General features: G+C 42.7%; 1 protein-coding gene across 1 annotated transcript in view; it reads left to right on the forward strand.

Annotated features, from left to right (window-relative positions):
* The window catches only part of LOC123037185, a 58,101-nt gene extending 41,723 nt beyond the window's left edge, over nt 1–16,378 (forward strand). The window contains exons 4-5 of the mRNA XM_044456807.1: nt 15,479–15,790; nt 15,883–16,378. Coding sequence (XP_044312742.1) covers nt 15,479–15,790; nt 15,883–16,378 — 808 coding nt within the window. The remainder of the gene's footprint in view (nt 1–15,478; nt 15,791–15,882) is intronic.
* The last annotated feature ends 9,185 nt before the right edge of the window (nt 16,379–25,563 follow it).

The following is a 25,563-nucleotide window of genomic DNA, read 5'->3' on the forward strand; positions in this document are numbered from 1 at the left end:
AACTTGGTGTTGAGCTCCTTAATGCCCATCAACCAGGTTAGTGGACGGTGATCTGTGACTATTGCGAATTTGTGAACGAACAAGTACGGTCTGAAGTGTTTTATACCCCAAAATATAGACATTTCTTTCTCCACCGTGGAGTAGTTGACTTCTGCGTTGTTCAGGGTTCTGCTGCCAAATGCGATAGGTCTGTCACTTCCCATTGCCCCTTGCAGCAGCACTGCTCCCACAGCCACGGGTCCTAGTCGTCAAAATATATGGCTTTGTAAAATCATCGTATCTTAGGAGGGGGTCATTATATCATACATACAGTGTTCAAACGTCCGAATATATTCGTCATTAACAACGACTTGTTGTTTCCCTTTTGATATTTTTGTTAAGGGTTTTGTACACTTTCAAAAACCCTTATGAACTTCCTGTAATATCCAATCAATCACAGGAATGATTTTACTTCTTTAGCTGTTTTTGGAAATGGAAAAAGCCTTATGACCTCTATCTTCCTTGGGTTTGACTTAACCCCCTCCTGAGTCACTGCATGACCCAGGTACTTCATCTATTTTTTGAGAAACTCTGTTTGTAATTTAAATCTCGCCTCATTTAGTCTCTTAAATACCGTTTGCAAGTCCTGCATGTGGCTCTGCAGTGATTGTGAATAATCTATTATATCGTCCATGAACACTTAATAGATTTTCTACCCTCTAAAAAGTAGCCGGAGAGTTTACCCGAACGACATTATCAATTTGCGTATTCACTGTGAACGGCCGTGTTTTTGTTTTGCGCTCCGAATTTTCATTTTTCTTATTGAAACCACCGGGGTTTACTTAAATCTGTTGAACGTTTCTGCATCTTTAAGTGCCTTCTAACAACTTTCCGTTCGCTTCGCGAGTGCATCGTGATTAACTTGTGTTTAGTAAACAAAAAGTTTTTATCATAATTTAATTCGGTGCCGGTTTGCTGTTATTGTTTTCTATTGCGCCTCTTTTCAGTCTTTCTCTTCTCTTTTCAGTCTTTCTCTTCGTCGTTGAGCGCTGTTGGTACGGGACGCACTCCAACGGTAATATCTCTCAGAGGTGTTTTATACCGGAATTAATCAGTTAATAATCCCGCTCTCTCTCTTTTCGTTTCGCTCCCGCTATGCCGCTCCCTTTGTTCTCTCATTAAAAAGTTCTTGAGCGCTTTCGATTTTTGTCCGCTATAAGTGCACAGTGGTCCGTGGTCAGTGATAATGGCTTTCTGTTCTTTACAAAATTGTAAGAAAGTTATCTCGGCTGGACAGCAAAGTATTCCCTGCCATACATGTGATAAAATTTATCACGCAAAGTGTCTTGGCTATTCTGGCCTGGTTCGCGATGCCATCGATAAGAGGAGTTGCCTACGCTACTACTGCGATGAATGCATCGTATACGAGAACCAGGCAATATCTATTAGGCGGCTCACAAAAAGCAGTGTTACGGAATTAATCCGGAACTGCCGTAAAAATACGGAACTGCTCGTGGCGCTTGAATCGCAGCTCACTAGTCGCATGCTAGCTCAGCCCGATTCCCCAAAGCGCAAAAAAGTGGCGCTCGGTGGGCATTCTATGGCAGGTGCAGTCCAACCTGCTGCCCGCGATTCGAGTCCAGCTCAGCTGCCAATCTTAGGCCCCACTCAAATGGTACTAAGATCGGGGGCAAAAAGTGATTCGGTACCCGAAGTTGCTGGAACCGATGTGGCGCCGCTAGGTACTTCCGTTTTGTCCGATCAAAATAAAGTAGTGGCCCCAACACCTCATGTATTACCATACTGGTAATACAGATACAAATTCTGTAGTACCAAAAAGTGTTGCATGTGTTGTACCAAAAACGGTTACTTGTGTTCGGGTGCCCCATCTAAAGCATGTATTTGTTTCACGGCTCGCCCCAGACCTCTGATCACTGGATATTACGGCTTATATACGTAACAAAATCGAAGTTGATGATTTGAAGGTCGAACAATTTAAATTTTCTTATGCTAGGAAAGTATCGTCATTTAAGATTGGTATTCCTTGTGCTCTTTTTGCATCTGTGTGTTCCACCACATTCTGGCCCGAGGGAATATTTGTAAAATAGTACGAAGCTAAGAGATAAAGGAATAGTTCAGGGGAAATGGCAAATACCATTAAAGAACCATCCCCAGCGCCCTCCACATCCCCTTCTGTACCAAAAAACTAGCCTCCTCTTTTCTTTTTTGCTATCAGAATACAGGAGGCTTACTTAGTAAGCTGACTAAATTGTATTCGGATAGTTTTTCATTCCCATATAATATTATAGTATGTACAGAGACCTGGTTAAGGCCGGATGTTCTTAGCTCCGAAATTCTCCCGTGTAAGTGCACAATTTATAGGCTTGATCCTCAGTCCAGACGGGGAGGTGGAGTCCTGATTGCTGTAGACTCCACCTTTTCGTCTGAATTACTAACTTTCGAAGAATTTTATGACATCGAATTCCTAGGTATAAAATTATCGTTTCCCGGTAGTTAGGTATATATTACTTGTTCATATATCCCACCATCATCTGAGTTCCCTATTTACGCAAATCACCTTTCCGTTATTCAGTCCATTTCCAAAAACTGTCAGATCGAGATCAGTTAATTGTATTGGGTGATTTAAATACCTAGTGAGACATGGTCCCCTGACGAAAACTCTAACATTTTACTTCCTTTAGCGCAGCATGACTTTATTGACGGCTTGCTTGACATTGCGCTATCCCAAGTGAACCATTTTAAGAACTCCTTAGGACGTTTACTGGACTTGTGTTTTGTTTCAAATTCAGAAGGCGTTTGTCTATCAAGAACATCAAGAACATCCTTATCATCCAACTAAAGAGCTGACTGAAGACGCAAGAACAGAGCTGAATAAAAAATCCGAAAAGTCAGTTAAACGAATCCGCTGCTTTCGTAAGGCAAACATTCATCTTTTAAATACTTTTATATCCGGCTATGACTGGTCCGAATTTTATTCATGCGCTAACGTGGCTGAGGCCGTTGATATCTTTTATAATGCATTGAATTCCTTCTTTTATCTGGGTGTTCCGTTATACTATCCGTCAATTTCAAATAAACCTCTGTGGTTTAATAAAGGGTTGTCACACCTAAAAAATATTAAGTCCAGACTTTTCAATAAATTTAAAATGTGCGGTTCACAATCTGCCTTCTCTCGGTACCTAAGGGCTCTGTCAAATTTTGCCGTGCTTAACGCCCGGTGTTATAAAAGCTATTTGACTCGTTGTAGGGTCAATTTTTCACAAGATCCAAAACAGTTTCATTATTTTGTTACCACTAAGCGTAAATCAGCCTGTTACCCTGCAACGCTATCATTCGAAAACTCTACGCCAAATTCTGATCAGGCAATTGTTTATCTATTTGCCCAGTTTTTCCAGACAACATATTCGGTTTCATCCCGTCCAAATCCGTCTTATTCAAATGCCATATCCAAGTCGAACTTGATTTTTTGTCCGAGGTTAAGCGAAAGCTCCCTTCTTTTGGATCTCCGTAAAGTTAAGCCAGTCTATTCACCGGGTCTGGACGGAGTTCCAGGCAAGTAATTGCAGAGGCATATCCAAATTATCCGCCATCCCAAAGCTTTTCGAAAACACTATTTCACCCCATTTGCAATATCTTTGTAGATCGATTATATCTCCTTGTCAAAATGGATTTATAAGGCGAATATCTACGACGACAAACCTCTTGGAGCTAACGTCTTTTGTAAAAAATGGCTTTAGAAAGAACATGCAGACTGTCGTAGTTTACACTGATTTTAGTAAAGCGTTTGATTCAGTAAATCACTCGCTTCTTGTATTAAAGCTCGACTTATTAGGGTTTCCATGTGATCTTCTAGCATGGATCTCAAGTTATCTGAGTGGTAGGACTCAACGAGTCCTCTTTAAAAACTCGATCTCTGATTTGATACGAGTTACTTCAGGCGTCCAGCAAGGAAGCCACCTTGGCCCACTTCTTTTTACTTTATTTATAAACGATCTCCCTCTAGTCTTGACAAAGTCGCGTGTCCTTATGTACGCAGATGACGTTAAGTTATGCCTGCAATATAACGAAATTTCTAGCAGTTCAGACTTAAAATCTGACCTAAAATCAAACATGGTGTTGTGAAAATCTTTTGGATTTAAATAGCACTAAATGCAAAGTAATGACATTTTTTCGGGTGAACCCACAATGTGCAACGTATACGCTGGGTGGTTGCGCGTTGTCTAGAATTACGCATGTTGATGACCTTGACGTCCTTCTTGACCCTAAACTTAAGTTTTGTGACCATATTACTTCTATGGTGAATAAAGCCAGGGGAGTACTTGGATTTATTAAAAGGTGGTCAAAGGAATTCGATGATCCATATGTTACAAAGACTCTGTTCATTTCACTAGTCCGTCCAATCCTGGAGTACTGTTCAGCAGTTTGGAGTCCTCAGTATGGTGTACATATAGACCGGATAGAGTCTGTGGAAAAGAACTTTTTATTATTTGCTCTACGGGGCCTTAACTGGAATGCTAGCCTTTTTTTACCAGACTTCTCCTAATTAATCTACCATCCTTAGTAAGCCGTAGAACGATGCTTGGCACAACTTTTATCTATAAACTTATTCACGGGGATGTGGAGAGTCCCGAGTTACTGGGTCGCATAAGCTTCTCCGTGCCTAATAGAATTACCAGGAACTATGTTCCTCTTACTTTAAATATTTGTAGATCTAACTTTGATATGCATGAACCCTTTAGAGTACTGTGTAACGACTATAATAGACTATACCATATTATTTCTACTACCGACTCTTTGCCAAGCCTAAAAGCATTAATTTTATCTTACTTAGCACAAAATTAGTATTAGTATTAGTCTTGTACATATTTCTAATCTTAGTCTGTCCGCTTCTACATTGTCCTTTTGAGGTTTGCGATCTCGTTTTTACGCCTATTAGGCTCCGCGCGTAACAAGCACTGCTTGGTGTTGTAAGGGCCACTTGTTTGCGCTGATCATAGTGCATCAACGTCCGACACCCTTTCGTATTCAAAATGTCTTGTCAAATGTTTTCCATTTCGACCTGATGGTCGACTTGCTAAATCCCATACCGAAAAATACATTGCCTTACTTAGTTTATCAAGTACTTCACTGATTACTGGCATGGGTTTTCTCGTTTAGCTTACTAAAATCCACTACCAATCGCCACATCTGTTTTCCTGACATATCCAACTTCTTTGGTTCCAGCCAGACTGGTGCACTCCATGGTGAGTGACTGTGTCTGAAACCTCTTGGATCAATAGCTCATGTAATTGCTTTTTTATATCATCTCTCTGTTTAAATCCATATCTGTAAAGTTTCTTATATATCGGAATTTCGTCCGTCGTTGGAATTGAGTGCGCAACCACGTTGGAAAAAAGTTAACTGTTTCCCTTTTGAGTGAAATATATCTTGAAACTGTGAATAGAGTTTATTAAGGCTTTCCGCCTCTTCTCTATTCAAATGGCCCATTGCCAGTTTGGTTTGTACCTCCTCAGTGTCGTTACTGTCTATTAAATTCAATTCACCGTCGGAGTTTTGCCTAAATGGTGTCAACATTTCCATTTCTACAATGTAATCTTTGTTATATGGCGTTACTGACAATGGTTCCTCCAAGTATAGTTTTCTTTTGCTGTCCGTAAAGTTAGCCACCTCTAGTTCTGCCTGTCCTCTTTTTACTTCGTAGATCCCACCAGTATTTTCCACTCCTTCTTCCACCACCGTTGTGTTTAACAAAAATGAACAAAAATGGCTCTTCTAATAGGTGCACATCAGTAACACTATTCAGTCTCAACTGGGCCGGAATCCTTCTTTTCTTTGTTTCTAAAAATAAATTCTCTAGATCTAACTTAACACATATTCTTCTAAGCACGTTCATACCCAATAATCCGTCAAAATAGGAATGAAAATGAAATAAGCAAAACCCAAATGGATCATCATTAAATTCTTGAAATTTATTGCTTTCGTGTATACCATGGTGTCTATACCTTATTAGTGATTTAATTATAAATGTTTTCTCGGAATTCGTAGCACCAAAGTCAATTAATAGTTTCAGTTCTTCCTTGACTACAATATAGGGCCACACTGACTACTGGGTATCCCGTTCGCCTTCCGAGGAGCTTTGGCGAAAATCCTCCTCATATATGATGTTACTAAGCTCTTGGACAACGTATCTCTCTAATGTATTAATTTGTCCTTTCCTTGAATGTTCGGACTGCCATTGTTTTGCATTTCTCGCACCTGACGGGGAGTATTCTGCTACCTCTTGTGTCGTCATAATTGCTCGTCTGTTGAAGCTCGAACTACTCCCAGTCGACTGGTCATCATGACGCCTATTTCCACTTGTTTCGTCCCTACTCCACCTGTAATTCTCAACATTCCCTGTTGCCTGTACCGGTCGTTAAAGCCGGGGTTACCTTTTGAGTAATAGTTAATGTATCCCCTGTTTCTGTTATATCCCTGATATTGTTGTCTTCCGTAGTTTCCAGACTTAAAGGGGTTATTTAACCTATTAACTTCCCTTGTCCTAAGATAGATGTTACCTTTTAGCCCTGTAACGAAGGCTTCTAAACAGGTTGCCTCTTACAAATTCTTTTTTGTCTGTACGACCGTGGCATTAGTCTCCGTCCTGTCGATGATAATACATAATAATAATAATAATATGCGTGTCTTTTCTATTTTTTGGTTTCTAATTGATTTAACTCCCTCAATAAGTCCGGTTCTGACCTTTTGACCGCAAAGTGGGTGAATAATAAATGTTTGATCTCGTCCCAGTTTAGACACGAATTAGATTTCACTAGAAATTCATTTGCCTTTCCCTGAATCTTGTTTCTTATTTCCCTCAAAACTAGAAGCCCCTGGGGCTGCTCCCCTAAGCATCAAAAGAATCTCTTCTGCATTTAATATGAATTCGTTAATCTTCTCTGCGCTTTCTTCGTATACATTAATTGACCTTATGACGTCCAAAAGCTTTATTCCTTCTAGCATATCGATCGTCGGTAGCTGGCTTACTAACTGGTATTACTACTACTTACTACTCTATTCCTAACTCTTGTGCGTACCTGATGTTATAGACTCTGCCTGTACCTGCCCCGCAATTGGCCATTTTTAAGACTTAACTTCTCAGTAACTCCTTAATCTTGTTAAACTTTGACATCTATTTATCCGTCTCCTTCTTGAAATTATATATTGGCCTTGACTTACTTAAATAGAATGGGTATCAAATAATAACAGTGTAAAATTCCTTAAAATACTCTCATCTTTTCCTTCTCCGTATATGTGTGTGGAGTAATCTTGTAGAGTAATTTCTCTTCTTGGAAGCGAGGTGTGTCGTTACTTATTTCTGAAAAATTTTTATACAATATTACTATTTTTTTAAAGCTCTAGACATGTATCGTGTTCAAGTTAAATAATTATTATTTGTCTTTACTTATTTCTCACTTTTTCTTTTCTGACCGCCCTTGCGCGATGCAGTGGAGTCAAATTCTAAAACTTAACCGTTTTTTCTTCTTCTTTTTTTTTCTATGCTGACCACCCTTGCGCGATGCATTGGTGTCAAAATTTAAACTTAGCTGTTGCATTTTCTTTTTCTCTTTACTCATACTATCTTTACCCATACTAGCGCGATGCAGTGGTGCCAGAGTTCAAAAATTTATTGTTTTTTTCTTTGTACATATATATATTTTTTTCTTTATAGTATTCACAAATCACGATGCACCTATTTCAGCCAAGAGCGGACAGTCCCCCCGTGATTTGTATTTCGAATATTCATACACTTCAGTCCTACGAGCCACTTCATAATATTTGTATATATTTGTTTTATTTTTTCATATTCTTTCCAAAAATTACTGTGCTGAAGCTAACCAAAATTACTGCGCGATGCAGTTATTTCAGCCAAGAGCAGACAGTCACCTTGTAATTTACCTTTCCACGCACTTCCGTATTATGAGCCACATCATGAAATTCCGGGTATTCACTCGGCGACTAGTCCCCCCACTTCCATTTCAGTCGAACTTCTCGTTGCATCGGATCCCCAGCTCGAACTTGTTGCCAATCGTCCTGGCTCGATCGAGTTGCACCAGTTAACTTCAGTTCCCCTAAGGTAGTTTCAATTTACCAATTAATGTATTTGTTTGATTTTAAATAAATGTCTTCCTTCTTTAGTATTCAAATTCAGAATAATTTTATTATGGCATGTTGTCCACTTGGTCCACTTGGAACATCAACCCGGAAATCTTGGTGTGTATTACAATTATATATGTGTTAGTACTTAAATGCTAACAAGTAGTTTTCTGTGTCTTTGCTCGAGCGAGTGTTCGTCGTACATCCTGCCTATTGCTGACAATGCAATTTGGCCAGAATGTTATGTGGGGCGATGAACGGCTAGCTGCCGGTCATCGTCCAGATACGAGGTAGTCCGGGAAGGTTTTGGCGATACGGTTTTGGTACCGATACGGTAACTCGTTCCCTCTTCCCGTCAGTGCTATATACGACTCAAAGCATGGCAAGCGATAAATCCGCATTCCCCGCGACACACCTATGTGCCTATGTGCTTGGCTGCGGTTACTAGCACAGTAACCTCACTAGTCACTACAACCGCAACGACAACCAAAAACTGCAAATTATCAGTCGTGCTTATCGAGCGTTCTAAAATCCAACCTTGCCGTCACTACCTTCAATGATGATATATCACCTATAGCCTCCTACCAACCTAGCAGCCAGGTACCAAAATGGAAATATTGATACGTAACCTGCAACAAAGTATGCAAGAGTTCCAAAGTCGGATGCACGTTGGAATGATAACGGCGTTCCACGGCACAAGCTTGAGGTAGCTCAATTCATTAATGATAACGAAATCGACCATCGATCATGCACCTTTCTGAAACACACCTTGGGAACTTGTTCTATAGTGCAAGTCATCCTGATGGAAAAACACATGGTGGGACCGCATAAAGTATCACTTCCACAATGCGTTCGCAACATATTATTTGCAAGCCACTTCTAAAACCGGATGGTCAAATTATACCTCTAGCGGCTGTATACTGTCCTCCCCGTTTCACAATATCCGAAGCACAGTTTATGGACTCCAAAAGGGAAGCAACTTTTCAACGCAATTATAAAGGTTGGCAATAGGCTGGACTGTATTTCACCTGCTTCACGCACATACTGGCCAAAAGATCCTAGAAAACGTCCAAACTTGATCGAGTTCGCAGTTACGAAAAACATGCCACGCACTCTTATCAGCGCTAGTACATTGTCAGACCTATAGTCGGACCACTCGCCTGTGCTTCTAAGTCTACACCAGAGGTCAGAAACCAAAGACAATCCTTACAAAATAACATCTGGCTCAAATTTAAAAAGTTCTTAAGCTCGCACATTCAGTTAAAGCCACGGCTTAACAACGTAGAAGACAGAAACAGCACCAACAGACTCGAGTCCGATTTGGTCTCAGCGGCAGGAATCTTAACACCCCAAAGAAAAAACTCAGCGGTACACAATGCACAAATTGAGAGGCTGGTCCAGGAAAAACGCCGATCACCAAGAGAGTGGCAGAAGATCGCCATTCGCAAAGATGAAGTTAAAAGGCGCTTACCGAGGCATATAACAACCATTCACAATTCACAGGTTAAGCTGTTAAGCTGTTGGCTCGTCGACTAGAGGTGAAGGTTTTGCTACTTCTTTCGTATCGCCTATGTTCATTATTAATTCTGAAATAAATCGCGTTAAAGGACAAGCCAAAAAAAACAAAGGGACAAAATACAACATGTCTTAGTCAGTTTAGTTTACGGAAACTGAACAGAACAAATAAAATTGGGGGTCTATTGCACTTAATCCCATCTCTGAACACTAGAAAATCTCAGATGTAACTGATTTCCATTTCGCCCTCCCTCCTATGAACGTTCTACTGCCACAAAAAAAACATGTTGATTTAAACGGTCCCATGGGTGTTTAGGTGTGTCAGAGGATCACATTACGTAGAGTCGAAATATTTAAAGAATCAAATCATTATAATTTATTTAAAAGCTAAAGGAAAAGAGAATGGCATTCCATTGGGGAAGTTTACATTATAAATAGACATTGTTTACGCCGCTCTCCCCTCTTTTAAACTGCCCGCGCTTCCCTCGTAGCGAATGCCCACTCCCCCGCACTGGATGCTCGCGACTCCAGGCTCTCCCGCTCTCCCGCACTGGACGCGTGCGATTCCAGGCTCTCCCGCCTTCCCGCTCCCGGAATCTCTCCACTGCGCTTTGAAACGCAGCGCTTAATTAGGTTTAAGTTAGTCTTTCATTGTCTCAATAGTGAAATACATCGCCCGGCCGGTCCGCGCTATAACACGAAAAAAGTTCACCGAGTCTTTTTGTTCCTTTCTCGCGATCGTCGAGTGTTTTATCAATCTATTCCACAGCTTGCCACCCGGCTACGTTCAACAGCCGCAACGCCCGACGAAGCTGCCTTCCATCGACAAACACCCGCGACGCCCCAACTCTTCATTTTTTGGTCCATTCGAGCCAGATAAGTGCCAATTTATTAATTTTTTTATTAACTGCCGGTCGACAGTCAGCCATTCGAAGAACATAATTCGTTTGACTTTCTGTACGATTTGTCTAAAATCCAAGTCCGATTTAATCCGACGACGGCAGTTAGTAAATTACAATTCCAATTCCGTCTTTTATTTCTTCGTTCTCTTTTAACGTGCGGCCATATTGCCTATTTTCTAATTCCTTTTCGTGTGCATATTGATGTACAAAATTCATATTCGCATTTGGCCGTACATCCACTAAATATACATCCACCATCAAATCGAAGAAAATAAAAAAATATAAATCCAAATTAAAGTTTGCAAATAAAAAGTCAAGCGTACAGTGAAAAATAAATTAATTTCAAAAAAATTCAGTGAACAGTGAAAAATAAATTAATTTCAAAATTGAGTTCCAATTAATTTTCCACAAAAAAGTGAAACAAAAATTAAGTGTTCCGCCAATTTCGGCCCACAAATATTTTTGATATTAATTTTTTATTGTACATCCGCTGTGACAATATTTGCTTACATTATTAAAAATCCAAATACAGTCCACAATAAATTACATATTGATTACATATATTACATCCATATTACATATATTACATCCATATTACATATATTACATCCATATTACATATATTACATATTTTATATATATATACATACTTACATTTATACATATTTTTCTACATAACTACACCCCAATTCCGAAAGCTCAAGTATTTCCGTCGGCCATCCAATAAATATATATTAAATAAATTCCTAAAGCCGACGTGAAATAACTTTTGTGTCTCAGTGTGTTTTTCTTAGTTACATATTTTGGGCACGATCATTCCATACATCTACACATACACGCAAATTGCAGTACCGCAAAAAGCTCGATAATCCCGCGCATTCCAGCGTCACCAATACACAGCCCGCAAAAGTTCGGGCAGTTGTTTTTCAATCATCCCATAAATAAATTCCAACAAAATTAATAAACACCAAGTTCAACTCCAATAAAATTAAACAAATACTGAGAATTACTGCCAGTTCCAAAAAAGAAAAAAAAAAGGGGGGAAATATAAAATACTGTCGCCATCGCGGAACTAGTGGAATTAATTTATTGATTTTATTAATTTGTTCCTTCGGTTTCACATTTTTAAAAAAAAAAAAAAAAACGCCCTTTCCAGTATTTTTTTTCTTATTTATTGAGCTTGGTAAATCTGCATATATATCGATACTCAATTTTTTCTTTTGGGGATAAAAAAGAAAAATTCGAAAAAAATACCACCCGCATACCACTGAAAGGTATTATTTTTTGTTTTTTTTGTCTCCGAATATTTTAAAATAAAGAAAAACAAAACCAATAAACTCCAAACACTGCCGGAGACATCCAATCCCATCCTAATTCGGCCACCTACCCCCTATAAAATACTAAACGACAAATACCTCATCAAATACAGTATTTTTTCAGTACTTTTATTTTGTGGTATTTTTTTGGTATTTTTTTCCATTCTTGCTCCATCGTTCCACCAAAAGCCTGGGGAATATTTTAACCATAATTCAGCCACGCATATCGACTATTGTCGATACCCTATTTCCACCGGTCCATAAGTGGGTCCGTAATTGTTTCGCTGATTTTTGTCCGAAATATCAGCGCGCACATTCCATCCTAACAACATCCTAGTTTGGTATGTCCAGGGAAAGTTCCAACAAACTATCCCCTGTTCCATCACCGAAAATACCAAAAATCACGGTAAGGACGCCCACACCTAAAAAGGTCAAGACGCCACCTCCCAAAAAGGCTCCTTCTTCCATCGAAAGAACCACGCGAGCCAGCACAAAAATGGTTGCAACGGCTGCCGACCTCGCTATGAGCCAGTTTATTGAAGTCTCGGATCGACTGTCCGAATTGGAATCGCGAATAAATATTCCCTCGGCGGTCCCTCCTACGTTATCCGTCCTCAATATTCGCCGAGACGAAATCCGAGAGGTATGGGTCCGCATCAAAAAAGAATACGATGCCTGTACCGCATGCCTTGTAGCAGCCGGAGAAGGTGCAGCTGACAGCTTGCCAGTCCTCAAGGCTAAGTACGGGTATTGCCACAGCGCGTACGAAAGGTGCGGCGCACAGATAGCAGATATGATAGCGCAAACTCCGCAACTTCCGCAACCTTCCCCAACGCCAGCTGATCCTTCTCAGACATACATTCCGTCAGGCTGCCGGCTTCCGCCGTGCGATACCGAAGTTTTTACCGGCGACTATCTTCGTTGGCCAACCTTTAGGGATCTCTTCACGGCAATTTATATCCCATTACAATCCCAGACTCACTCCTGTCGAAAAATTATTTCACCTTAATGCTAAAACGAGTGGCGACGCTCACAATATAGTTTCAAATTCACCCCTTACTAATGAAGGCTTTCGATCAGCGTGGGATAACCTCACTGAGCGTTTCGAAAACAAGCGATTGTTAGTAAACAGTCAATTAAAGATACTTTTCAATGTACCGTCCGTCACACAGGAGTCTGGGTCAGCTTTGAAAGAACTTCAAAGTACCATCCAGGGTTGCCTTACTGCACTAGAAATGTCCGGTATTCAGGTCGAAACTTGGGATTGCCTCTTGGTGTATATGTGCTCGTCCAAACTCCCAAAGCTTACGCTTTCCCTATGGGAGCAGTCCCTCCATAACAAAGCCGAGATCCCTACGTGGCACGAGCTGAACCTTTTCCTAACGGAGCGTCACAGGACACTAGAAGCCATAGATGATGTTCGACCATCAGGTTCTAGTCAGACTCAGCCCAGGGCATCAACTTCCAACTCGGCGTCTCGAAGAATAAATTCATACGAGACAAGGGTAGCACCTAGGCAACCTAGAGGGTGCGATCTCTGTAATAGAGAGAACCATCCTGTACGCACATGCGCCAAATTTCTCCAGATGACGGTCGACCAACGCATCGCATATATAAAAAGAAAACAGCTGTGTTTAAACTGCTTTGCGCGAAAGCGCACATAACTGCTTCACGTGCCGCGGCCGCCATCACACCCTCCTACACCGAGGCAGCCCATCCCCAGCGCGCGCAAATCCAATGCCAACGCCCAGATCCAGACCAAATTCTCTCGGTCCCTCGGCTGCCAGTGGCACGCAGTCAACGCTTCAGAATTATTTTGCGGCAGGCACTAGGTCAGTCCTCCTAGGCACCGCTATAATTAATATATGCCATCGAGGTTCCAATTTCCAAGCGCGAGCCTTAATAGACTCGGATCTGAGGCGACCTTCATCACTGAGCGCCTTTTCAACCTGATTAAACTGCCGTTCCAGGTTATCCGAGCACAGGTCTCAGGACTTAATCAAACGGTCTCCGCTGAGACCAAAAAGATCTGTCAATTCACGATCCGTTCTCCGACCCGGCCTAGCTTGCAGTTAAACACCACTGCCTACGTGCTTCCACAAATAGCCGGAAATCTTCCTTCATGTCCGCTTCCGCAACATTTCCTGCGAGACCTTCCCGAACTTCCGCTAGCGGATCCAAAGTTTTATGAGAGCGCACAAATAGATATTTTAATCGGGGCCGATATACTTCCATCCATTCTACTAAGCGGTACCCGAGCGAACATCTGTGGCTCGCTTCTCGGTCAAGAGACCATTTTCCGCTGGATTCTAAAAGGACCAGTACCCGCTCCGAGGCATGATCAAATATCATCCTTTTCCACGCAAGTTGCACACACGTATTAAGCGTCTCTCGATAAACTCCTCACCAAATTCTGGGAGGTGGAGGATCTGCCAGTAAAAGTGGCAAAAGAATCCGACTTGTTTTGTGAGGACAATTTCCTTCGGACCACCACAAAAGACGAGACCGGCAGGTATGTCGTGAGTCTTCCTTTTCGAGATCCTGAGAACATTAATTGCTCCTTAGGACATTCCAGATCCCAGGCGCTGGCTCAATTTTTAAGAAACGAGCAGCGGCTAAAAAGGGACAGTACGTTAAAATCCAAGTACGACTCAGTTATTCAAGAATATCTCGACCTCAATCACATGAGAGAAGTCCTTCCTACCCACGATTCAGCATGTTACTACCTGCCACACCATGCAGTGTTAAAACCGGAGAGTACGACCACCAAGCTTCGAGTGGTATTCAACGCTTCCAGCCCCTCAGACAATGGGGTCAGCTTAAATGATATCCTTCATGCTGGCCCGGTCCTACAGTCCGATCTAACCATCCAGATCCTGAAGTGACGATATTTCCGATTTGTGTATAGTGCTGACATCGAGAAAATGTACCGGCAGATCTGGGTAGATCCGAAGCAGACAGCGTTCCAACGTATCTTATTCCGCGATAGGGAAGGATAAAGCTAAAAACTGTTACGTTTGTGGTCAATTGTGCGCCGTTCCTGGCAATTCGGGTTCTGCAACAGCTGGCGACCGACGTGCAACTAACCCATCCAAGGGCGAGTAAAGTTATTCGTGGTTGCATGTATGTCGATGATGTCCTTTCGGGAGCTGACTCTGCAGAAGAGGCTCACCTCACCATTCGCGAGTTGCAGAGTGACCTCGATTCGGCTGGTTTTCCATTGAGGAAATGGACCTCCAACCACAAAGAAGTTCTGGCTCATATCGGAACTGATCATCTTTTCACTGCCGATTTCCTCGAAATAGATACGGAAAGCACGGCGAAAACTCTCGGAGTCCGTTGCAAAGCAACATCCGATGAGTTTTTATTCGCCCTCCCCGACCTATCCACCGAAGCTACACTCACAAAACGGCATGTTCTCTCCCAAATTGCGAAGCTGTTTGATCCAGCAGGCTGGCTCGCTCCTTTCGTGGTCTGTGCCAAGATTTTCATGCAGGAGATCTGGCTGCGTGATCTAGGGTGGGATGATGAACTTCCAATTGAACTGTGCCAAAAGTGGCGTGATTTCCTTAAAAGCTACTCAGTCCTAGATCAAGTCCGAATTCCCAGATGGGTTTCCTTCCGCCCAGAATTCCGAGTGGAACATCACGGATTCTGTGATGCCTCTCAAAAGGCGTACGGTGCTGCGATCTATGTGCGCGTCGAGATGGGGCACACGACGCTAGTGCATCTTCTCACGGCCAAGACGAGCGTTGCGCCAGTAAAAACTGTGTCGCTTCCCAGACTAGAGCTGTGTGGAGCTCTATTGCTATCCGAGATGGCCGAATCCATCCTCCCCCATATGCCGATGCTGTCCTCGAAACTCCATTGTTGGACCGATTCCACGATTGTGCTTGCATGGCTAGCCAAACCAGCATGCAGGTGGACAACGTTCGTTGCCAATCGGGTATCAAAGATCACCCAGTCCACAGAGGTAAAGGCCGTTATTAACACAATCCAGCTGACTTGGCCAGTCGGGGCGTGCCATTACATGAACTGGTCGACAAGTCCCTTTGGTGGCATGGGCCCACTTGGTTGCAAAAGCCACGAGATCAGTGGCCTGCCCAGAGCACCGACTTACAGGTGACCGAAGTGGAAAGGCGTCCTGTCAAGGCCCACGTTGCGTCCATTCCGACAGAAGACATCCTTGATCGCTTTTCCAAGTTAAATAGAGCTTTACGGGTCTTTGCGTATGTCCACCGTTTTGTCCAGCGATGTAGGAAGCAGTCGCCGATTCCGGAAGTCCATCTAGAAGCCCAAGAACTTGTCGCCGCTGAACGGCTCATGGTCATTAGCACTCAGCGCAGATATTTTGCTAATGAATATCGCTGCTTGAGTCAAAAGCGTCCTGTGTCCGCGACAAGTTCCATCCTCTCCTTGAACCCCTTTCTAGATGAGAAAGGGCTTATAAGGGCGTGCGGCCGAATAACGGCCTCCGAAAATTTGCGATATGATGAACGACATGCGTAAACTTTACGCATCTCATAACGTTGCACGGAGGTAACCAGTTAGTCGTACGTCTCACCCGGTCAAGATATTGGGTTCCGAAAATAAAGAACTTGGTAAGGGCCGTTATTAACTCCTGCAAGGTCTGCGTTATCCATAAGAAGCGATTACAAGTTCAGATGATGGGAAGTTTTCCGAAAGAGCGAGTCTCTTTTTCCCGGCCATTCACGTACACAGGGATGGACTACGCTGGCCCTTTCGACATAAAAAATTACACAGGCAGAGCTTGCCTAATTACAAAAGGGTATGTGTTGGTTTTCGTGTGTTTCTCTACAAAGGCCATCCATCTAGAGCCTACATCCGATCTGACGACCGAGAAATTTCTCGCCGCTTTCGCTCGGTTCGTATCCAGAAGAGGTTGTCCCCGTCAAGTGCAGTCCGACAATGGGAAAACCTTTGTCGGCGCTGCCACCCTGCTCTCCCGAGATTTTCTACAAGCCGTAAAAGAGTCTGTGACTGATGCGTAAAGTCATCAGCAGCTCAACTGGCAATTCATTCCTCCGGGGGCACCCCATATGGGAGGCCTGTGGGAAGCGGGTGTCAAAAGCTTCAAAACCTTGTTTTACAAGTCCACCGCTACTCGAAAGTACACTTTTGAAGAACTTTCAACCCTCCTAGCGAAAATTGAAGCTTGTCTAAATTCCAGACCGCTATCTCCTATGTCTGAAGATCCCACTGATCTCTTAGCATTGACACCAGGGTATTTTCTAGTCGACGGACCTCTTCTGGCCATAGTGGAACCCGAATTAAAAGGGGAATCCAAGTCCATTGTGAATCGGTGGCAACACTTAAAGGCGCTCCATCAACAATTTCAAGCTCGATGGAAAGAGGAGTATCTCAAAGAGCTCCACAAGCGTAACAAGTGGCAGTCCCCGACCGCAAATCTCCGCGTTGGCGACATGGTAGTCGTCAAGGAGGACAATCTGCCCTCGAATGAGTGGCGCCTTGGCAGAATCGACTCTGTCTTTCCGGGGGCTGACGGCAATGTCCGTGTCGTCAGCATTCTCACGGCACGCAGGATTATCAAGCGTCCCGTGACCAAGGTGGTTCTTCTGCCAGGAGAACACTCCAACCGTCTTCCTCAACCAACATCCTCCACATAATTCCCCAACAATCCTCGCCATCTAAGCAGTTTCAAATCATCTTTTTTTTATCCATTACTCCCTACCAGATCACATCATGGTTCCTCGTCCACGCAGCGCTCAGGCATTGGAAAGCAGACGTACTCGAGGTATACATTCCTACCGATGCCGAGTCTGCCGCGGAATCCATCCGCTTCGAAAGTGCCAGAGGTTCCTAAAGCTGAGCGCAGAGAAGCGGCTTCGGGCAGTGCTTATTAATAAGTACTGTTCAAATTGTCTCGCCCACGAGCACTCCGACGGGAGTTGTCGCAGTGGCGACAAATGCAAAACGTGCAACGGGAAGCACCACACGCTCCTCCATATGCACGAGCGTCCCCTGCCGTCGGCTACTCAACAGCGTTCGCGCCGGCAGAATCCGCCAACTCGCCAAGCGCTAGCCCCGGCAAGGCGCTCGGCATCCGCCGCTTCTCAGCAGCGCTCGCGCCGGCAAGATCCGCCAACTCGCAGAGCGCTTGCCTCTCCGTCGCGCTCAGCCTCCTCGGCACCGGCTCCGTCACTTGCGTCCATCCTTCAACGGCACAGCGTGAATGTCCTGCCGACGGCCATGGTCACTTTGGAGACCGGGCTGAAGACCTTTGACACGGCCGCCCTCATTGACCCGTGTACGCCGACAAGCTGCATCGACGCATCATTGGCGTCCGCATTCCGCTTGCCGACTACGACCGTCGGCGACGAGAGCATCTGCACGGCGACAATTCGGTCGAAGTGCGACAACGGCTTCAAGCTAGAGGTAGTCTTGAAAGTGGAGCCGAACGTCCGTATCCGCACCCCCATCCGAGAGCTCTCGGACACCGTGGTCGGCAGATACGGAGACCTCCCGTTGGCCGACAAACGTTTTTACTTTGGAAACGATATTAAATAAGGCAACAACATCTTAGCGGCTATAAAAAAATGCCAATAAATCAATATCGATCTTTGGGGGCGTGTTGAACTAGAGTGGAATAATATTCCGAAAGGAATTGTTGAACATCTAGTTGCGACAAAGATAGAGCCGACACATTCGCTATCCATCTTCAGAATCTTTTCTAGCCAAACCCAGGATCAGGCGTGCTACCTATAAAACAACGAGTAGACGACAACGTTCACGATTACATTGAATTTACGCCGAGTGATAAAACCAAGTTCATAAAGGAGCACCTGCAACCACAAAAATATCCAGGATGCAATCTAATAACTCCGAAGATGATTATTGAGCTTCCAGAAAGTGTAATTTTCACTATTTGCCAGCTCTTCTATGCTGAATTACATCATCTTCGATCATGCTTGGACAGCACAGCGTTTGAAACAATTCGGTCCCTGGAGTCCAGTGAGAAGAATTATAACTGGGCCTTGGAATTATTTACTTAGTGATTTGAAAATAAATTATTACAAATTATTATTCAAGCTACCAGGTGTGGAGAAGGGATCCGCAAGTAGTTTGCGGCAGTTGAAAGACAAGGCAAATTCACAATTGCGCGCCCTTACTACTATGGCAGCTACGCACGAGATATTTGGTGTTTTAATCCATCACTAGACCCAGGCGAGGTGGGATGATGGTTTGCCGGCCAAGAAGCTGCCAAAATGGGACAAATTTTCAACATTTTTGGAACTTAGATGACGCATGAAAAGTAGCTAGCAAATTTTATCGCAGCACTATTATTGCTTCATCATCAACATTCCCATTTTGTACCCTATGCGAGTTCAAGGAACATTATTTACCCACAATTTTTAAGATTTACTCCCACTCAGCGGTATAAAGAATCAGAAAGGCTTTATCTTAGCTTAAGTTGCCCAAGAAAGCTAACAGCAAAGCAGGTCTGGCAATTGTAGGAGCTGCCGCCAGAAGCATCATTCTCTTCTTCATATGAAATCGAATCCCATTGGACCCCCTCAGCAGCCTGGTCCTGAAATGCCACCACATATCTCATCTTTAGTTCCTGTAGCCTTGTCCAAAGCTCCACCTGTAGCCTTGTCGCCAAATAATACCGAATACGTTTTGCTTGGTACCGCCATAGTATATGTCAAAAACGGCTCTGGCGTATTCGTGCCATGCCGGGCCTTACTCAATTCGGCCTCTCAAATTAACCTCGTCACCTCTCGTTTCGATAATCAACTTCAACTTAAAATTCACCCCTGAAGCATTTCTATATCAGGAATCGGTGAGTCTTCGCTAGCATCGGATAAATCGGTTTTTATTTTTGCACACTCCAGTTAAGCAAAGTAAAGCTCATCGCTCGCAGCTGCTGTTACCCAGTCAATCACCGATTATCACCCACATTTCGACCTTAAACGGAAAATCTCGAGCTCGCCGACCCTCTCTTCTACAAAAGTCAGCGCATCGACTTGCTTATTGGAGCAAGTATATTCTTTGAGCAGCTTTGTATTGGACAAATTCGTTTAGGAAACCATTTACCCACCCTGCAGAAAACCAGACTTGGCTGGATAATCTCAGAGTGTCTAAAGGTGTGTCAGAGTGCCAATGCGCTCATCTTTAGTTTCTTTACTTCAGGAACCCAGCAGTTCGTCGGAGTCAGAGTCAATTTCTGATATACTAAAGAGATTTTGGGAAATCGCCAGTTGCAAAGGATCTTCAATAACCATTTCGAAGGAGAAAGCTCTATGCGAGCAGCTATTCAACAGCAGTAGACGCGGCTTGAATCTGGCCAATATTCGTTTCTTCTTCCTGCCAAAACTAGTTTTGATGTTCTATGAAAATTCATACGATCGTGCGCTCCTTCGGTTTAATTCACTCGGGGCTAAATAAACTTGAATTTTAGATCTGAAGTCGCAGTACACAGCCTGTATAAAGGAATACCTCAACCTTGGCACATGTCTTTAGCATCTAAAAACGCATCCGCTCATCAATATTATCTTCCCCATCATTAGGCGCAAATTGAGCGCCTTCACAGTGAACGGTCGTGTTTCTGTTTTGCGCTCCGAATTTTCATTTTTATTATTGAAACCACCGGGGTTTACTTAAATCTGTTTAACGTTTCTACACCTTTAAGTGTCTTCTAACAAGTTTCCGTTCGCTTCGCGAGTGCATCGTGATTAACTTGTGTTTAAAAATAAAAAGTTTTTATCATAATTTAATTCGGTGCAGGTTTGTTATTGTTTTCTATTGCCCCTCTTTTCAGTCTTTCTCTTCGTCGTTGAGCGCTGTTGGAACGGCACGCACTCGAACGGTAATATCTTTCGGAAGTGTTTTATACCGGAGTTAATCGGTTAATAATCCCGCTCTCTCTATCTTTTCGTTTCTTTCTCGCCTAACATCAAAGTAATTCGGTGTTTCGCTCCCGCTCTGTCGCTCCCTTTGTTCTCTCATTTAAAAGTTCTTGAGCGCTTTCGATTTTTTTGTCCGCTATAGTGCACAGTGGTCCGTGGTCAGTAATAATGGCTTTCTGTTCTTTACAAAATTGCAAGAAAGTTATCTCGGCTGGACAGCAAAGTATTCCCTGCCATACATGTGATAAAATTTATCACGCAAAGTGACTTTCTGGCCTGGTTCGCGATGTCATCGATAAGAGGAGTGGCCTACGCTACTACTTCGATGAATGCATTGTATACGAGAACCAGGCAATATCTATTAGGCGGCTCACAAAAAGCAGTGTTACGGAATTAATCCGGAACTGCCGTAAAAATACGGAACTGCTCGTGGCGCTTGAATCGCAGCTCACTAGTCGCATGCTAGCTGAGTTTGATTCCCCAAAGCGCAAAAAAGTCGTGGTCGGTGGGCATTCTATGGCAGGTGCCGTGCAACCTGCTGAGCGCGATTCGATTCCAGCTCAGTTGCCAATCTTAGGCGCCACTCAAATGGTACTAAGATCGGGGGCAAAAAGTGATTCGGTACCCGAAGTTGCTGGAGCCGATGTGGCGCCGCTAGGTACTTCCGCTCTGTCCGATCAAAATGAAGTAGTGGCCCCAACACCTCATGTAGACCTAACGTCCGGATTACCGTCCTATACTGGTAGTACAGATACAAAATCTTCAGTACCAAAAAGGGTTCGGGTGCCCTAGCTAAAACATGTATTTGTTTCACGGGTAAGTACACAATTTATAGGCTTGATCGTCAGTCCAGACGGGGAGGTGGAGTCCTGATTGCTGTCGACTCCACCTTTTCGTCTGAATTACTAACTTTCGAAGAATTTTATGACATCGAATTCCTAGGTATAAAATTATCGTTTTCCGGTAGTTTTGTATATATATTACTTGTTCATATATCCCCCATCATCGGAGTTCCCTATTTACGCAAATCACCTTTCCGTTATTCAGTCCATTTTCAAAAAACTGTCAGATCGAGATCAGTTAATAGTATTGGGTGATTTTAATGACGGAAACTTTAATATTTTACTTCCTTTAGCGCAGCATGACTTTATTGACGGCTTGCTTGACATTGCGCTATCCCAAGTGAACCATGTTAGGAACAACTTTGGACGTTTACTGGACTTGTGTTTTGTTTCAAATTCAGAAGGCGTTTGCCTATCAAGAACATCACCACTTATTCAACCGGAAGATCCTTATCATCCAACTCTAGAGCTGACTGTAGACGCAAGAACAGAGCTGAATAAAAAATCCGAAAAGTCGGTTAAACGAATCCGCTGCTTTCGTAAGGCAAACTTTTAAATACTTTTATATCCGGGTATGACTGGTCCGAATATTATTCATGCACTAACATGGCTGAGGAAGTTAATATCTTTTATAATGCATTGAATTCCTTCTTTAATCTGTGTGTTCCGTTATGCTATCCGTCAATTTAAAATAAACCTCCATGGTTTAATAAGAAGTTGTCTCAAGTCCAGACTTTTCAATAAATTTAAAATGTGCGGTTCACAATCTGCCTTCTCTCGGTACCTTAGGGCTCGGTCAAATTTTACCATGCTTAACGCCCGGTGTTTTAAAAGATATCTGACTCGTTGTAGGGTCCAATTTTCACAAGATCCTAAACTGTTTTATAATTTTGTTAACACTAACATTTTTTGTCCGAGGTTAAGCGAAAGCTCCCTTCTTTTTACAAGTTATGCCAGTCTATTCACCGGGTCTGGACGGAGTTCCAGGCTGCGTGCTTAAATACTGTGCTGAAACTCTGTGTAGACCTCTGTACAAATTGTTTACCTTGTCTTTGAAAACATCTAATTTCCCACTTATTTGGAAGGAGTCATTTGTTATTCCCCTTCATATGAAAGGAAATAAATGCAATACAAGTAATTGCAGAGGCATATCCAAATTATCCGCCATCCCAAAGCTTTTCGAAAACACTATTTATCCCCATTTGCAATATCTTTGTAGATCGATTATATCTTCATGTCAAAATGGATTTATAAGGCGAATATCTACGACGACAAACCTCTTGGAGTTAACGTCTTTTGTAATAAATGGCTTTAGAAAGAACATGCAGACTGTCGTAGTTTACACTGATTTTAGTAAAGCGTTTGATTCAGTAAATCACTCGCTTCTTGTATTAAAGCTCGACTTATTAGGGTTTCCATGTGATCTTCTCGCATGGATCTCAAGTTATCTGAGTGGTAGGACTCAACGAGTCCTCTTTAAAAACTCGATCTCTGATTTGATACGAGTTACTTCAGGCGTCCAGCAAGGAAGCCACCTTGGCCCACTTCTTTTTACTTTATTTATAAACGATCTCCCTCTAGTCTTGGCAAAGTCGCGTGTCCTTATGTACGCAGATGACGTTAAGTTATGCCTGCAATATAACGAAATTTCTAGCAGTTCAGACTTACAATCTGACCTAAACGCTTTTCAAACATGGTGTTGTGAAAATCTTTTGGATTTAAATAGCGCTAATGACATTTTTTCCGGTCAACCCACAATATGCAACGTATACGCTGGGTGGTTGCGCGTTGTCTAGAATTACGCATGTTGATGACCTTGGCGTCCTCCTTGACCCTAAACTTAAGTTTTGTGACCATATTACTTCTATGGTGAATAAGGCCAGGGGAGTACTTGGATTTATTAAAAGGTGGTCAAAGGAATTCGATGATCCATATGTTACAAAGACTCTCTTCATTTCACTAGTCCGTCCAATCCTGGAGTACTGTTCTGCAGTTTGGAGTCCTCAGTATGGTGTACATATAGACCGGATAGAGTCTGTGCAAAAGAACTTTTTATTATTTGCTCTACGGGGCCTTAACTGGAATGCAAGCCTTATTTTACCATCCTACTCTAGTAGACTTCTCCTAATTAATCTACCATCCTTAGTAAACCGTAGAACGATGCTTGGCACACCTTTTATCTATAAACTTATTCACGGGGAAGTGGAGAGTCCCGAGTTACTGGGTCGCATAAGCTTCTCCGTGCCTAATAGAATTACCAGGAACTATGTTCCTCTTACATTAAATATTTGTAGATCTAACTTTGATATGCATGAACCGTTTAGAGTACTGTGTAACGACTATAATAGACTATACCACATTATTTCTACTACCGACTCTTTGCCAAGCCTAAAATCATTAATTTTATCTTACTTAGCACAAAATTAGTATTAGTATTAGTCTCGTACGTATTTGTAATCTTAGTCTGTCCGCTTCTACATTGTGCTTTTAACTTCTCGCGATCTCGTTTTTACGCCTATTAGGCTCCGCGCGTAACAAGCACTGCTTGGTGTCGTAAGGGCCACTTGTTTGCGCTGATCAAAGTGCATCAACGTCCGAAAAAAAAAAAAAAAAAATTGTTTGGTCTGAATGGGTTACAATCTGACCTAAATGCTTTTCAAACATGGTGTTGTGAAAATCTTTTGGATTTAAATAGCGCTAAATGCAAAGTATACGCTGGGTGGTTGCGCGTTGTCTAGAATTACGCATGTTGATGACCTTGACGTCCTTCTTGACCCAAAACTTAAGTTTTGTGACCATATTACTTCAATGGTGAATAAAGCCAGGGGAGTACTTGGATTTATTAAAAGGTGGTCAAAGGAATTCGATGATCCTTATGTTACACAGACTCTGTTCATTTCACTAGTCCGTCCAATCCTGGAGTACTGTTCAGCAGTTTGGAGTCCTCAGAATGGTGTACATATAGACCGGATAGAGTCTGTATAAAAGAACTTTTTATTATTTGCTCTACGGGGCCTTAACTGGAATGAAAGCCTTATTTTACCATCCTACTCTAGTAGACTTCTCCTAATTAATCCTCCCTCCTTAGTAAACCGTAGAACGATGCTTGGCACCACTTTTATATATAAACTTATTCACGGAAAGGTGGAGAGTCCCGAGTTACTGGGTCGCATAAACTTATCCGTGCCTAATAGAATTACCAGGAACTATGTTCCTCTTACTTTTAATATTTGTAGATCTAACTATGATATGCATGAACCGTTTAGAGTACTGTGTAACGACTATAATAGACTATACCATGTTATTTCTACTACCGACTCTTTGCCAAGCCTAAAAGCATTAATTTTATCTTACTTAGCACATGTATAAGTCTCGTACGTATTTATAACTTAGTCTGTCTGCTTCTATATTGTCCTTTTTCACTTCTCGCGATCTTGTTTTTACGACCATTGGGTAATAGGGCTCCGCGCGTAACAAGCACTGATTGGTGTCGTAAGGGCCACTTGTTTGCGCTGATCATAGTACATCAACGTCACAATATAAAATTTGGAAAGCACAACTACAAAGCTGCGAGTGGTTTTTAATGGTTCAGCGTGGACCTCGCTGGGATATTTTTGAAGTATATTCTCGGAGTTTCCATTAGCAGCCAAGATCTTACGCACAAGCTTTTACGTGGATGATCTATTTTCAGGAGGAGACAGTATTGAAATGGTTGTTGATATTCGGCAACAAGTTTCGATTCGCAAATGGTGCTCCAACGAGCCTGCGGTGCTAGAAGGAGTAGATGTGTCGGAGAGACCTTAAAGTTCCACGACGGAACGGATGTTGCAAAGGCGTTGGGTTTTGCTTGGGATACTCCGTCGGATAATTTTGTCTTCAGCTTTTCAAGCGGGTGGACAAACCGGCCCGCAACCTAAGCGCAGCATTCTGTCGGCCATCGCTAGATTTTACGATCTCTTTG

The sequence above is a fragment of the Drosophila rhopaloa genome, unplaced genomic scaffold, assembly GCF_018152115.1.
Source record: "Drosophila rhopaloa isolate 14029-0021.01 unplaced genomic scaffold, ASM1815211v1 contig_153, whole genome shotgun sequence".
Taxonomy (NCBI): domain Eukaryota; kingdom Metazoa; phylum Arthropoda; class Insecta; order Diptera; family Drosophilidae; genus Drosophila; species Drosophila rhopaloa.